Raw genomic sequence first — 16642 nt, 5'->3', positions numbered from 1 at the left:
AACACTCCAGAGGAGGGACTTTGTAAAGGCATGAGTACTAAGGGGCAGAAATCAAGGGAGACCATCTTAGTATTCTGCTACCACAGTGTCTATTTTTTGCCCCATACAGACAGCTGACCCAGGTCGATTTATTGATCCATGAATAAATTACTTTCTCCATGAATGTCACATTGTTCTAACCATACATGTGTGGGTCTGTACCTGGACACTATTCTGTTCCATTAATTTGTTATGCCAATATCCACACTGTTTAATGAATATGACTTTACTATGAATCTCGTATCTGGTAGTTTAAATCCCTGTTTTGTTCTTCCTCAATATTGCATTAATTACTCTTGGCTCTTTACATTTCCATAATTAATAAAAGGTCTGTAGATCCGTTTGGATGTTCTATATATGTCATTTATGAAAAATGACAGTTTCATTTGTTCTAATTTTTTAAAAAAGTTTCTTATTTTTCTCTCATATTTCACTTTTCAGGTATAAATATTCTGGGACAAGCTATTTTACAGAAAAAAAATCTTTGGGCAAATGTGTACTTATTTCCTTAGGATGAATTTTAAAAAAATATAAATCCTACGTAAAAGAGCATATATAGTTTTCAATTTCAAACACATTATAGAAAGTTTGCATCAATTTACATTCAATTCAGCAACGTTTGTGAGAAGGTCTGGTTCTCTAATCCTTCACTGATAATAGGTATTATCATTCTATTAATTCTTAACCAAGATTTTATTATTTTGTTATGTTATTGGACCAAGAGTCCGATATCAATGTTACATCTGTATCAATATTATAGAAACTGTTGATTTTCCATCACTGTTATTTCCCTTTTCTGCAGCAGAGCAGTTAAGACCACCCAGCAGTTGTCCCTGCCCAGTGGCTGGAGCGATGGGCACTGAGGACTGGTCTTCGGTGGCAGCTGCGACTCCAAGTCCTTGGGAAGGAACCGCCACCTCCGTGCCTTCAGGCCAGTCTCCCCGACTTTCCGGAGTAACAGTAAAATCTAGAGCTGGAGTAGTCCATTGACTCTCAATTTCCTCCTTGGGCACATGAGCCTGCTCCTCCTCAATGGTGTCAGGACCTCAGCAGAAGCAGGGCCCGGGCAGGCGGCCCTCCCGCGGGTGTCCCTGGGAGATGGAGGCACGCATGCGCAGACCTTCCTGTCAGCGGGCTCCGCCGTAGACTCGCCCAGCGCCCCTCCTCTCGTGGCAGGAATGGGAGGGCCACAGAGTGCGGAGGAGAGCGGCGTGGCCCGGAGCCACACGGGAGGCAGGTTAACATAAAACGCCTCCGTGAGAGGCCGGTGGAGTCAATGACCACCACAGTTGTGGCTTCCGGGAGGCTGCCTGCATCAGGGTAGTGAGCGTCCCAAGGAGCGAGGCGGCCAGAGACAGAAGTGGCTCCCGTAGTACAAGCTAATGCCACAGCTCGCTGGCCTGTTTTTCTGGACAGTTTGACATTGATTTTCAGTCAGGTTTTCAGCTGCCAGCAGAAGCTTCTCCTGGTTTCTCTTCAGATTTATAAAGTAGATGCCATGGCTTCTCTTGTTGAAGACTGTCCCACTTGCAAGTCAAGGTTGGTGTCTTATAACTGGGTTCCTGCTGCAAGGGTTCGAGGATATCCTTCCTCTTCATTTGCAGAACATGGAGGCTCCATGTGTCAACATCGTGAAGTTTCCCTTCCGCTTACCGTGGTAACCCGGGACAATGCGCAGGAACCCCTCAAAGCAAAGAAAGGTAATGAGTTTGGTTTCAATTTACTTTTTTTTAGTATTATCGGTTTATAATACTGATAATGTATTATAAATATGTATTGTCTGTTTACATTCCTTTCTTTGGTGAATTGCCACTTGATGGTTTCCCGTTTTCCTTGGGAGACCTGTCTTCTTTTTTTAAAATTCAGTATTATTCATTATTACTATTTTTTTAATTGTATATATTTTTTACATCATTTTTCATTTTTGCACAATGTTAGTATTTTCATCTTGGTTATAGTCCCCATACAATTCCCACCCCCCTTTGTTTTGATCCTACTCCCTCCTCCCTGCCCTGTAGTGTGTCTCTGGTTTATAGTTGCTTGTTGATTTTGATTTTTACTTTATTATAATTAGTCTTTTTCCTGGTCACTTATTTAGGTTTTCTAAATTCGTTCTATGAGTGAGACCATCCAGTATTTTTCTTTTCCTTTCTGGCTTATTTCGCTGAGCATGATCCCTTCCAGCGCCATCCATGTTGCTGCAAATTGCATGTGTTTATCTTTTTTGAATGCTGAGTAATATTCCATGGTGTATATGTACCACGTCTTCTTGATCCAGTCATTTATTTTGGGGCATTTGGGTTGTTTCCATAGCTTACCTATTGTAAATAGTGCTGCTATAAACATAGGGGTGCAGGTGCCCTTTTGAATTAATGTTTCTGTGTCCTTTGGGTAAAATACCTAGGTGTGGAGTTGCTAGATCATATGGAAGCTCCATCTTTAGCAGGTTGAGGAATCTCCACACAGCTTTCCATAGTGGTTGGACCAGTTTGCACTCCAACCAGCAATGCAGGAGAGTTCCTTTTTCTCTACATCCTCACCAACATTTGTTGTTGCTAGTTTTTTTAGTATGTATCATTCTCACTGGTATAAGATGGTATCTCATTATAGTTTTGATTTGCATTTCTCTGATTACAAGTGATATTGGTCATTTGCATTTCCTCTTTGGAGTTTTTTTTTTTTTTTTAAAAGATTTATTTATTTATTTATACAAGCACTGGGTATAGTCAGAAGTGCGGGAGGGTGAGAGGATTCACCAGAGCCAGAGCAGGGAGCAGAACAGGCAGATGGACCCCGAAATACACTGCTGAGGGGAGAAGCCAGCGCTCAACCGCTGTGCCACTGGGGAGGCTCTCTTTCTTGTTTCTTGATGTGAGCCTCTATTGCTATATATTTTCCTCTTTTACTGCTTTTGCTGCATTCATACATTTAGGAAATTGGTGTCCTTCTTGTTATTCAATGCACAGATTTTTTTAATTTTTACTTTGATCTCTTCATTAGTCCAGTGGTCTTCCAGTAGTGTGGGTTTCAATCTCCATGAGGTAGAAGAGTTCCTTGCCTTCTTTTTATGGTTTATTTCTAGTTTGATGCCTTCATGGTAAGAGAAGATGTTTGGTATGATTTCCGTCTTGGCGTTTCTGTTGATGTTTGTCTTGTGTCTCAGTATGTGATCGATCCTGGAGAATGATTTATGTACTCAGATTTTTTTGGGTTTAGTGTTCTGTAGATGTCTGTTAAGCCCATGAGCTCTAGATCCTTATTTAGAGCTTTAGTGTTCTTACTTATTTTTGTCTCGTTGATTATCCATTGTTGATAGTGGTGCATTGAAGTCTCCTACATATGTGTTTTCTCTGATGTCTGTTTTTAGAGATGGTAATAGTTGTCTGATATATTTTGGTGCTCCTTCATTTGGTGAGTATATGTTAATGAGTGTTATTTCTTCTTTAAGTACTGTCCTCTTGATTATAATGTAGTGACCATTGGGGTCTCTTTGTACCTTTTTGAATTTGAAATCAGTTTTATCTGATATAAGTATAGCTGTTCCTGCCTTCTTTTTTGGTCCATTTGCTTGTAGGATTGTTTTCCATCCTATGACTTTGAGTCTATTTTTATCTTTTGTAGTTAAATGTGCTTCATGGAGACAAGAAAAGGTTGGGTTTTGTTTCTTAATCCAGCCTGCGACTCCGTGTCTTTTTATTGAAGAGTTTAGTCCAACTCAATATTAACATTTAGAGTTAATATTGACATGTTAGCATCTGTATTTGCTGTTTTGTTTGTGTTTCCTCTGATTTTTATTTATTCTTTAATAACTTTTTTTCTTTTTTGCCTTGTTTCGTTGTTATTCATCCCTCTGTTGGTTCTGGCTTTAGGACTCATTGTAGTGTTTTTTGGAGTGGGGGTTTAGTCGTAATGAAATTCCAGAGTTTCTGTTTGTCTGGGAAGCTCCTTATTCTTTCTTCATAGAGGAAGGAAAGCTTTGCAGGATAGAGTATTCTTGGTTGACATTTGTTGTCATGGAGTCTGTTGACTATGTCCCTGCACTCTCTCCTTGCCCGTAGTGTTTCTTCGGAGACGTCTGATGTCAGCCTGATTGGTTTTCCTTCGTATGTTATCTGTTTCTTCCCTCTTGTAAGCTTCACTATTTTTTCCTTGTCTTGGATTCTTGGGAGCTTTACTATTATGTGTCTTGCTGTATTTTTCCTTTCATCATGGAGGTTTGGTGTTCTTCTTGCTTCTTATATGTCTATTTTCAGCTCTCTTCGGGTTTGGAAGTTCTCTTCAATTTTTTCCTTGAATAATTTCTCTGTTCCTAGGTCTCTCTCCTCTCCTTCTGGGATTCCTATAACTCTTATATTTCCTTTCCTCATGGAGTCAGATAGTTCCCAAAGTCTTTCTTCAGTCTTTTTCATTTGTACTTCTCTTTCCTTCTCTGTTTTGATTCTTTTTATTTCTGTGTGTTCGAGAGTGCTTATTTGTTCTTCCATCACTGCTTTTCCCACGGTCTTTAGCTCTTTCATTAATCCTTTGATCTCCTGCATTTCCTTCATTTCCCTCTTTAGGGACTCAATTTCATTCTTCCGATCCTTGTTTACCTTAACGACTTCTGTCAGTTTTTTAATCACAGCAGTTTTAAATTCTCTTTCTGGAAGGCTCAGAAGTTCTTCCAAGTCACTGTTGTCACAATCTGGTGGGTGGTTTTCTTTTTGTGGTGTGTCTTTTTCCTGAGTACTTGCTTGGTTGCATGTAGTTTTTCTTCTCCCTGCTGCTTGTTTTCTAATTTGTCCTATGCGTTGGGACACTGTGTCGCTGGTACTGGCTGGCATCTTTTTGGTGTGCTTTTTCTGGGATGTCGGAAACTAGTGGTCTAATCAAGTCAAAAACTGTTATGTCTGAATTCTGAAAGGGCATTAGTACTATGAATATGTTAGTGGTTGCTGTCACAGAGAATCTCCTCCTTCTGTATCTGTTTAATTCCATGAGGGTCTTATGGTCCCACAGTCTACCTTGTGGTGGCAGGATTGCCTGCTGGGCTCCAAATCGCTGGATCCCCCTGTGGGAGCAGACTGGTGGCCAGACGGGGCCAGGCTTGTGGGGGCTTTTCAGCTCACCTCTGGCTGTAGGTGGAGCCCTTTCCCAGCTCCACGCAGTCTAGGTGTGTCGTGAACACGCCAAATGTCCTACATCTAGGATGGGGAGTCGGGAGGGCACTTCCATCAGCCTGTGGCCTGCCTGGGCACTGACTGGATTGCCCTCTGGGCTCTGGGCCAGCCAGATGGGGACTGGCTACTGGGGGCTTTTCAGCTCACTTCTGGCTGTGAGTGCAGACCTTTCCCAGCTCCAAGCAGTCTAGGTATGTTGTGAACATGCCATAGGTCCCTGGTCTAAGTTGGGGAGTTGGGAGGGCACTCTGAGCACCCTTGGTCTGCCCTGGCGCTGACTGGATCCCTCTCTGGGCTCTGGTGACCTGATTGGACTGGCTTGTGGGGGCTTTTCAGCTCACCTCTGGCTGTTGGCACAGCCTTTTCCCCGCTCCATGCAGTCTAAGTATGTTGCAGAAACACAAAAGTTCCCTGATCTCCATTTATTGCATTTTACATTTCAATAACATAATTTTATTTAAGGAATTCTCTTTCAATGCATCTTATAATTTTTATTATATCATGTTTCATGCTTATTTTTCAAAAATATCAACATCTGTTTCCCACAGTTTATTAGTAACCATTTTATTATTTTATATTAGTAATCATTTTGCATTCTGTAGTTGATAATGACAGCATTTGATGTCTTTAAGTCATCTATATCTATTGTTATTTCTTCTAACACTTAGAGATTTGTTTACTTTTGTATATCTTTTTTAAATAATGGGATGTTGTTTGAACTTCATTTTTGGAAGCTTTAAGAGTTCTGAGTTAGGGATGCTTTCCCTCTGAGTGGGTTTGCATATTCTTCTGTCTGGATGCAGAAGCACTACCAATCTCTTAGAATTTTAATTTCTCAGATTATAATTTTACCCACCATACTGTACATACACATTTGAATTCCAGTTTTATGTTTTGATAGGGAGACTTATTAGGCCTACATATTTTTTTCTTTTACCCAGAGATGTAGGGGGGTGCAGGCAGATTTCAGTATTGGCTCTCTTTGACAGACAGATGGTCCTTTATTTTTGTGAAGTTCTCAGGCCAAGCTCCAACTCTTTGCATATACAAAGCCTCCTTTTCCGGTACAAGATAAGCATTAACTATTTGGCCCTGAGATAGGGATGACAGATAAAATACAGACCATCTGGTTATAATTAAATTTCAGATAAACAATGGATAATGTTTTTTAGTATGTTTATGCCCTATGAAATTTTTTTCTGCACAATTTGAAGTTGTTGATAAGTTAAAAAGTTGCTAATATTTAAATTTAAATAGGTGTTCTCTATTTTTATTTTTAAATCCAGTATCTGAATTTTGATTATCTTATCTTTGCAGTTTCAATTCCTTGTTCACCTTTTTTTTTTTTTTTTTTTTAATCTTGAGGATTTCATTAACATTTTGTCCAACATTAGGTGTTAGCTGTGGGCAGTTTGTTTGTGTGAGAATACCTGGTCTCTTCTGTTCAAAGCCCGGCCCCACTTGTTTTATGTATGTAGATTCCTTCAGTTAATACTTTATTCAGTCTTGGATCCCATCCTGTTACTTTGAGGTGTTGCATATAACTGAGTGGAATAAGCTCTTTTGAATTCAAAGAATATTTATGCCATTTTGAGAAAATAAGTATTTATTTTAAGAAAATAACATCTTTTATGGTATGTTTCCCAATATACTGGGGATAATGGAACTGCAGAAGAGTCATATTTTTAATCCTGCTATTTTAATGTGTGTCTTCCTAACTCAACATGTTTTTATATGCTGGAAACTTTCCTACCTACTACTTTAGCTAGTTCCAACTGAGTGCAAAAGTCCTTAATCTTTGTAGAACCTGATATTATTTCACAAAGTAGATAAATATACTTTGGATTTATTTTTTTTAATTATATTACTAATTAAGGAGGGTCTGGGTTCTACATCTCTTCTTTGTTTTCCAGCCATCATCTATGAACACTCACCTATCTGGCCAAATGAAAGATAGATTGGAACTGAAACTAAAATTAGGCATGGATCAGAGACTAAAGCAGCTCCAGGGCACTTAATTTCATTATCTCTGGTCCAGTCCCCACGCAGGTGTCTCTATTTCTGAATATGTATAGATTCAATCTCTTCTCTGTACTCCACAGTCTTAATAGCAGGAAGATGGTTTGATTGATTTCACTAACTTCCAAAGTTCCTCTTCTGCTGTCCTTCATGCTTGCTACAGGCCACCTTTGGTCTTGTGCCCACCATTGACACAATCATTGCCCTTCACAGAGGAAAGTCTTCACTGTCATCTCTTCTCTGGGGTAGGGGTGGGAGAGAACTCTAAGCCAAAGGTCACCTTGAGAGTGCTAGGTGCTCTAAATACTTTAATACCATCTCCATATAGCACTATCACATTCTTTATACTTTTTTTTTTTTTCCTGCCTGTTCTGCTCTCCATTCTGTCTCTGGTGAATCCTCTCACCTCCTGTACCTCTGGCCTATACCCCAGTTTTTCTATGCAAAATAAAAAAAAATAAATAAACATACAAATATGATGGAAGAAATAAAATTGTCAAGCAAGCAAGCAAGCAAGCCAGCAATGAGTCCAAAAAATACTTCTCAAATGACAGAGTATTCTCTGTAGGTTTCACTGAATGTCTACATATGCCAAAGGAATATTGAATAAGAGTAAAATTAAGCAAGTTATAGTTCATTTCTAGGTTACTATATTCCCCCAATTATTACCTGTTAACCGCAGCCCATCATTTCTGAGGCATCCTATATTAATTATCCTTAAAGATTCAGAAAATATTTTTTTTTTTAGTTTTTTCCCAACCATTTTTTTATTTTTATATTCCCCATACAATTGTAACCCCCTTATTTTGACCCCAATCCCTCCCCTCCCGCCCCCTATCCCCCATAGAGTGTCTCTGGTTCATAGTTTTTTGTTGATTTTGATTTTCACTTTCTTATAGTTACTCATTTTCCTGGTCCTTTATTTAAGTTTTCTAGATTCCTGCTATGAGTGAGACCATCCGGTATTTTTCTTTTTCTTTCTGGCTTATTTCACTGAGCATGATCCCTTCCAGCGCCATCCATGTTGCTGCAAATTGCATGTGTTTATCTTTTTTGAATGCTGAGTAATATTCCATGGTATATATATGTACCACATCTTCTTGATCCAGTCATCTATTTTTGGGCATTTGGGTTGTTTCCAAAGCTTAGCTATTGTAAACAGTGCTGCTATAAACATAGGGGTGCAGGTGCTCTTTGGAATTGATGTTTCTGTGTCTTTTGGGTAAATACCTAGGAGTGGAATTGCTGGATCATATGGGAGCTCTATCTTTAGCTGGTCAAGAAATTTCCACACAGCTCTCCATAGTGGTTGGACCAGTTTGCACTCCCACCAATAGTGCAGGAGTGTTCCTTTTTCTCCACATCCTCACCAACATTTGTTTTGCTAGTTTTTTAATATGTGCCATTTCACTGGTGTAAGATGGTATCTCATGGTAGTTTTGATTTGCATTTCCCTGATGACAATGATGTTGAACATTTTCATATGCCTGTTGGCCATTTTGCATTTCCTCTTCAGAGAAGTTTCTTTTTAGCTCTTCTGCCCATTTTTTGACTGGATTATTTTCTTTGTTGTTGTTGAGTCTCATCAGCTCTTTGCAGATTTTTGTGATCAGTCCTTTATCATTAGTGTTGTGTGCAAAAATGTTCTCCCAGTCAGTGGGGTTTCTCTTTGTTTTTGTTATTGTCTTTTTTGCTGTGCAGAAGTTCTTTAATTTGATGTAGTCCCAGCTGTTTATCTTTGCTTCACTATCACTGTTTGGGTGATGTGTCTGTAAAGATGTCTTGATGTGAATATCACGTAGTGTTCGCCTATATTTCCTTCTATGTATTTTATGGTTTCAGGTCTTATGTCTAGTTCTTTAATCTTTTTGAGTTGATTTTTGTGTATGGTGTGAGGTAGTGGTCAAGCTTCATTCTTTTGCATGTAGCGACCCAGTTTCCCCAGCACCATTTATTGAACAAACTTTCTTTGCTCCAATGCATATTCTTTGCTCCTTTGTCAAAGATTAGTTGACCATAAATCTGTGGGTTTATTTCTGGATTTTCTATTCGATTCTATTGGTCTGTATGTCTGTTCTTGTTCCAATACCAGGCAGTTTTGATGATTATGGCTTTGTAGTATAGTTTGAAGTCTGGGAGTGTGGTGCTTCCATTCCCTTCTTTTCTTTTCAGGAGAGCTTTGGCTATTCGGGGTTTTTGGTGATTCCATATGAATTTCATCAATAATTGTTCTATTTCTTTGAAGAATGACATTGAAATTTTGATTGGAATAGCATTGAATCTGTATATTGCTTTTGGTAGGATGGCCATTTTAATAATGTTTATTCTTCCAATCCATGAGCAGGGGATGTCTTTCCATTTCTTTGTGTCTTCTTCTATTTTTTTTAACAGTGTTTTATAGTTTTTTTGTATAGGTCCTTTACCTCTTTTGTTAGATTTATTCCCAAGTATTTGATTTTTTTTTGTTTTGATAATAAAAGGGATGTTTTTTTTGATTTCTTCTTCTTCAGATTTATTGTTTGTGTATAGGAAGGCCACTGACTTTTGCGTGTTGATTTTGTATCCTACCACTTTACTGAACTGATTGATGAGGTGAATTAGTTTTTCTGTGGAGTTTTTGGGGTTCTCTATGTATATTATCATATTATCTGCAAATAGTGATAGTTTGACTTCTTCTTTTCCTATTTGGATTCCTTGTATGTCTTTCTCTTGTCTTATTGCTCTGGCTAGGACTTCCAGTATTATATTGAAAAGCAGTGGTGAGAGTGGACATCTTTGTCTTGTTCCAGATCTTAATGGAATTGCTTTTAGCTTTTCACCATTGAGAATGATCAACATGGCGGCGAGGAAACGCTGCGAGTAAGAACTCCCATTAAAAAAAGTTAATAGGGAGGAAAAGCGGCAGGTCCCAGTGAGAACTGGGACATGGAAGATAAACGGGTGACTCCAGCAAACTACCCTAAGAAGAAAGTTGCCATAAAAGAGGACTAGAAGGGAGGAAAGCTCAGAACCCTGCTACCCTCCTCCACCCACAAAGTTGGCACTCTCCGACCAACAGAAAGGAGGAAAAAACAAAATCTTTATACTTCTTAACCACAGGTCAGAACATCAGAGGAAGGGATGATTTGTACTTGACAAATGAGGCCATTGAAATAGGAAAATGCTGAAAGGAAATGAAATCTTGGTGAAGTAGATAAGGGGTGCAGGGGAGGTTTTCCTTTCTGAGCTGGGAAGTGTTGGATCTACAGGAGAGGGCACTTGGAGAGAGAAATAGTAATGATTTTCCCAGGACAACTGACCCATTAGAGTCCTTGAGCAAATTGATTTCTCCAAATTCCCTAATTCCACTTTTAACAACTTCAGCAATATGTTTCCAGCCTAGGCTTTCTGCCATGCACTCTCTTGTCACAAACAGAGAGAACTACTCCCGGCTGAGATTTATGACTGGTTTCAATAGCTCAGCCAGATGTGGAGGCCAGGAGTGGGGAAGAATACGGGAATTAGAGAGCTGTTGTTGCTGTGGAAAAAGCAGTGTGGGAGAGAGAAAATCAGCCCAGAAGAAGAGATGCTCAGTAGTAGCTGGAGGTATGAGTTGCAAGTCAGCCATATCACTCTTAACTTCACCAGAGGTGTACACCTTAGAGGCAGAAAAATGCTCTTAAGCATTGCATTTGAAGAAATAGCTTTCTAAAGTAAAAATCACTTCTAGACATGTGGTGCTAATATTATTTAAAACAGATAACAAATGATGATTACTTTTGAAATCCTAGACAGTTAAGGAGTAGCATCCTCACCAGGAGGCATTTACCAGGGATGTATGAATTGAAAAATGTAGCCAGTGGCTTTGTAGTAATGGCCAAGTATTAGCTGAAGCTAAAATTTAGTTTTGAATGGCTTGATTTAATCAACCCAAGAAGATGTTTTGTGGGTTTGAATCATCTGTTTTATTGTAGCTAGGTTATGCGTTATTTCTAGACCAACTTACTCTACCACAGTGTGGTTTATTCAGGAGTTGACCTGATAGGTGTGTGTTCATGAAGCCTAATGGGAAATGAAGAGGGGCTGGCTTGAGACTAAAAGTATTTTATTTATTTAATTTATTTTTTGAAGATTGATTTATTTATGCATACAAGAGCTGGGGTATAGGCCAGAGATACAGGGAGTGAGAGGATTCACCAGAGGGAGAGTGGGGAAAAGAACAAGCAGACTCACTAAAATACATCGCTGTGGGGAGCAGCAGGCAGGACAGGAGAGGTCTGCTGCACCATGTGGGTTGCCCCCTGGCCCCTGGGGATCAAATTGGTGTTGCAGAGGCTGTGGATTGCTTCATAGTGCGGTGCTTAACCCCTTGCGCCATCAGGGAGGCCCTGAAAGTATTTTAGAAGGTAATATTTGTTTTTGTGCTTGTGTTGTTTTTCTGTTACAGTGTCCATCCCAGAGGGCTGGTACATTCAGTGTCTGTGATGGCACCCAGGACATAGTAGTAGGCTGGTAAATTTTTATTGAATGTCATCGAATAAAACCCATTTGAGTGAAGTATTTAGGGCACAGAAGTGTTGATATTGCTTGCAGGAAAATAAAAAATGCAAAAGAAAATTGTGATTTCGGAATAATTATTTTTACCTTTTTAAAATTATTTGGAATGACCCTCCCTCTCCTCCCCAAATATTCTCTTTATTCACCTACTTTAATTTTGGCAACGTAATGGGGCAACGTAACTGGAAATTATTGAGGACCCCCCCGATGTGGCCACGGTTGTACTGGTGATACTCTCTCATTTTAGTCCATGTAATGGTTAATATGCTTTGTGGGAAAGCAGTCATAGTGAAAGCAAAGATCAACAGCTGGGACTACATCAAATTAAAGAACTTCTGCACAGCAAAAGAGACAATAACAAAAACAAAGAGAAACCCCACTGACTGGGAGAACATTTTTGCACACAACACTAATGATAAAGGACTGATCACAAAAATCTACGAAGAGCTGATGAGACGCAACAAAAACAAAGAAAATAATTCAGTCAAAAAATGGGCAGAAGAGCTAAAAAGAAACTTCTCTGAAGAGGAAATACAAATGGCCAACAGGCATATGAAAAAATGTTCAACATCACTTGTAATCAGGGAAATGCAAACCAAAACTACCATGAGATACCATCTTACACCAGTGAGAATGGCACATATTAAAAAAACTAGCAACAACAAATGTTGTGAGATGTGGAGAAAAAGGAACTCTCCTGCACTGCTGGTGGGAGTGCAAACTGGTCCAACTGCTATAGAGAGCTGTGTGGAGATTTCTTGACCAGCTAAAGATAGAGCTTCCATATGATCCAGCAATTTCACTCCTAGGTATTTACCCAAAGGACACAGAAACATCAATTCCAAAGAACACCTGCACCCCTATGTTTATAGCAGCACTGTTTACAATAGTTAAGCTTTGGAAACAACCCAGATGCCCAAAAATAGATGACTGGATCAAGAAGATGTGTTACATATACACAATGGAATATTACTCAGCAATCAAAAAAGATAAAACACATGCAATTTGCAGCAACATGGATGGAGCTAGAAGGGATCATGCTCAGCGAAATAAGTCAGAAAGAAAGAAAAATACCAGATGGTCTCACTGATAGCAGGAATTTGGAAAACCTAAATAAGAGACCAGGAAAAAGACTAATCAATGCAAAGTAAAAATCAAAATCAACAAGCAACTATAAACCAGAGACACACTATGGGGGTGGAATTAGGGAGGGAGGGAGAGGAAGAACTAGAGTCAAAAAAAGGGGGGGGGTGCAATTGTATGGGGAATATAACCAAAATGAAAATGCATACATTGTACGAAGATGAAAAATGATGTAAGAATTATATAAAATAAAATATTAAAAAAATATATGCTTTGTGGGAAAAACAAACAAACAAAAAAAAAAACAAAAACCAAACACAAAAATGGGGACTTAGTAACTCTTCCAACAACTCAGAACCAGTCAGTGGCTAAGTAGGAATTGTCAAGGCTTAAAGGCATGTCACTATCAAAACCAGCTTGTTGAATATTAACAGTTCTGGTAGGTTAGACCCCCTAACTTAGAGATGTGAAAACCTAAATGCGCATTATGAGGACAGAGGATACTTAGACGTCAAATATCTAGGAGGTTAGAAAACAGTCAAGGTCTGGCAAATTGGAACAGGACTTCAGTTAACTGTGAAGTCTAACAAAACAGTATCAGTCAATCAATCAAAAAAAAAAAGTATGATGATCCCAACATTTTCCACAGATCTGGACAGTTGTCCTTCTGATTTGCATTGTACTCTGCTGCCACCTGGAGGTCATCAATGGGAAGTCAGAGGTAGCTTTTGTGGGTCTTTGTCCTGCAGAGCCCTGTACAGTGGCCACAGCGTTGCCTGCAGTTGCTCTTAAGGACCTTTTTCTGAGATCCTTAGCTTGTCTGTTTTTTCCCCAGGTGAATCTGAAGGGTTCTGAGTGAAGAAATATCTGCCCTCAAACCTGGAGTTCCAGCCTTCAAAAAAGATGTGGATATAGGCCTCTTCCCTGGGTTCTGGGAATCTTTGGAAGCAGGAACTGGCAGAGTCTGGAGATCAGGCAGTGCCTGACAATGCTTAATGGCCATTTTCCAAATGGGAGTTCTTCTTTCTCTCATGAAAAGCTTGTCCCCTGCAGCCCTCCCATATGGAGCACTTTTAGAACCTGAAATAGTTCTAAGGATTTGGAGCCTGATGGACTCAAGCTTCAATTTGTGCAAAATTAAGAGACTACCCATTATTTTCCCACCCTAAATTGGGGGGGGGGGCAGACATTAAGCTATAACATATATACATATGTGAACACTTATGCAAAGAATAGAAAATTCCCAATCTAAGACCAAACATCAATAGTACTTTTCTGAGGGTGATGAAATTATTGTTTCCTCTTGACCACATTTTCTGGTTTTCTCCTACAGTGAATTTTTATTACTAATGTAGTATTACTAATGTAAGTTTCTTAATGAGAGACTCAGGGTATCTGTGCCTGGAAGTTTTGGCTGTGGATAGGATGGATGAGGGTCTCCTAGGCAGATGAGAATGCAGAAAGGGGCAGCTCTTTCTCATTACTGTAGCTCTCTTATATCAGCAGCTTGAAGACTGTGGTCAGAGTTAACTGGCTTCTCTGATGCCACTGCCAGCTTGGTTGGGTTAGGGCTCTGCTGGAGTCAGGAACCCTGTACTCCTGTCACGTCCCCACCTGCTCTCATCTCTGTCACTACTTCTGTCCCAGCCCCTCCCTGTACACAGTAGGTAGCATGCCCTCATTCCATCCTCTCTTTCCATTGATCAATTCGGTGGTATTGTAGACATCATCCCTTCAGTATTTAATCAAGGGAGAAAGAGAGGAAACCAGACTTTTTTTTTCTTTTTTTCCACTGGAGAGTTTGAGAATATCAGAGTCTACAACTTACTCACCTACACAGTTAATTTGAACTGAGAGGAGCTGAGGTCTAGGCTCTCTTTCTGTTAGCAAATGAAACACCATATAACTAAAATCAAGTTCAACTTCTTATCTCTCTCAATAAACTCTCTCCTCTTTCAGAAAACAGAGCAATCATCCTTTCAGAATCTTTAAGAATAACAGTTTTGACTCTTTTTCCTCATTTAAGCAAGTGTCCAGTCCTGAAGATTCTGTCCCCAGGGTATCTCTACCTTCCATCCTTCCCACTGTAGTTTCCCTGCTTCATGCCATTGCCCCTGCTCATTTCTTGGCTCTGAATTAAGAGATTTCATGCTCCCACTCTGTCCTCATCTAGGCAGTCTGACTTAGACATGCTTCTTTCAGCCATCTGAGAGCCAGTTTTGACTGTCCTGCTAAAAAACATTGAAAAGTTATCTACTATTGGCCAGTGAAATCTGGATTCCATAAACTCAATGTCTAAGTCCCTCCACAATCCAACCCCAGGCTTACTGCCTTCTATTCCCCTCCTTGTAACCTAGTCAGCAGCCAGACTGATTCATATTCCAAGCACTATAATTGACACTGGGCTATAGAGACAGTGAGATACAGTTCTTGCCCTCTGTAGCTCCAAGTCTTGTTGGAGAAACAGTGAATAGTGGAGTCAAGACTCTAGAGGGATGCCCAAGGCTCTCTAGAAGTTTAGACCAGAGAGTATCAGGAAGGCTTCCTTAGGCAAAGGGCAGATAAGAATGGGAATTAGCTAGCTGACTTAGGGTGGAGATTGGGGCTGGGGAATTTTATGCAGAGGCAACAGCCATGCAAATGCGTGGAATTGCAAGAATATGGACAACATGTGATATAAATAGTTCAGAATGACTGCAGTTTAGGTTGCACGAGAGAGAAAGCAGTTGAAGATGATGCTGGGGATGTTGAGATAGCACTAACGTTACTATCTTCCTAAGGGCTCTGTATTTTGCATAAAACTTTTCATGGACTATCCTATTTACTTTTCACAAAACACTGTGATATTGATATAGTTTGTTCTGCTACAATATGTGTTTCTGTAATGCCAGGTAATTTATGCATGACTGAAAAATAGGAGAATAATTTCAGCATAATGAAGTTGAGTGATTCAAGCACATTTTTTTTTTTTTCCTAGGCTAGGGTAATGGAAGAGCAGAAGTAAAATGAGAACTTTCAGGAGGAAATGAGAAAGCCCTCAGCTCAACTGTGACTTAGGCAGGGGCCCTTCCTGCTTTATTTTAAGAAAATTAAAAATGGGAGCCTTGGGGCTCCCTTTCTAGAAAGCCCAGCTTTGCATGGGCTCCCGTCAGGTACACATCCCTCTCTGTGTTCATCACTGCAGCCCCCTGGCTCGGAGCTCTGCTTCTATCTGCCTTTTCTCAGCTCCTGTATGGTAATATCTTCACTCTATAATTTTATGCTTTGAAAATATCCCCTGAAGTAGCCATCAGCATTCTGAATAGCCTGCCTGCATCATTCAAGTTATCTCCTGAAATTCCAATTATTTTTTTGTTAGTGCTCTGGTTGCAAAGCATCATAGCTTTGGGGAGATCTGTCCAATTTTATTTTTCCCTTCAATACTTTTATTTTTAGTGTGTGATTTTGTAGAACAGGAAATTTTTCAGGATCAGTATAAGTAGTGCAACAAGAGACAAGTATGTTCAGATTCTCATGTTATGGAAAAGGAATTAGGAGCTTAGATGCTTGTAACTCACTTGTGTTTGCACAGATGGTAAATGATAAAGCTGGATTCACAGCTCAAGCTACATTGTTTTGTGGTTGCAGATTATGCAGTATTTTACGTCCCATGTGGGCTGGTTGATGAAAATCTGTTATCTCTCAGCAACAAGACACCCTTTTATACTGATATATGGTGGTGGGACCCATACTTTGCAAATTTCATTTCCCAAAACCCTTTGCCAGCTGCTGTCCTGTTGGCTTTTGCCAATGGGAAGCACTAGAAA

At 39.7% G+C, this 16642-nt stretch overlaps 1 protein-coding gene across 2 annotated transcripts in view; it reads left to right on the top strand.

Moving 5' to 3' along the window:
* The first annotated feature begins 1186 nt into the window (after positions 1-1186).
* Positions 1187-16642, top strand: part of PDE4B (phosphodiesterase 4B) — a 582343-nt gene continuing 566887 nt past the window's right edge. For both annotated transcript variants that reach the window (XM_054691793.1, XM_054691792.1), the window contains exon 1: positions 1187-1739. In XM_054691793.1, coding sequence (XP_054547768.1) covers positions 1538-1739 — 202 coding nt within the window. In that variant the 5' untranslated portion in view covers positions 1187-1537. The remainder of the gene's footprint in view (positions 1740-16642) is intronic.

The sequence above is a fragment of the Talpa occidentalis genome, unplaced genomic scaffold, assembly GCF_014898055.3.
Source record: "Talpa occidentalis isolate TD23 unplaced genomic scaffold, MPIMG_talOcc4v2.1 talOcc4.9, whole genome shotgun sequence".
Lineage (NCBI taxonomy): Eukaryota > Metazoa > Chordata > Mammalia > Eulipotyphla > Talpidae > Talpa > Talpa occidentalis.
Note: the sequence above shows the minus strand (reverse complement) of the source record. Positions and strands in the feature narration are given on the sequence as shown.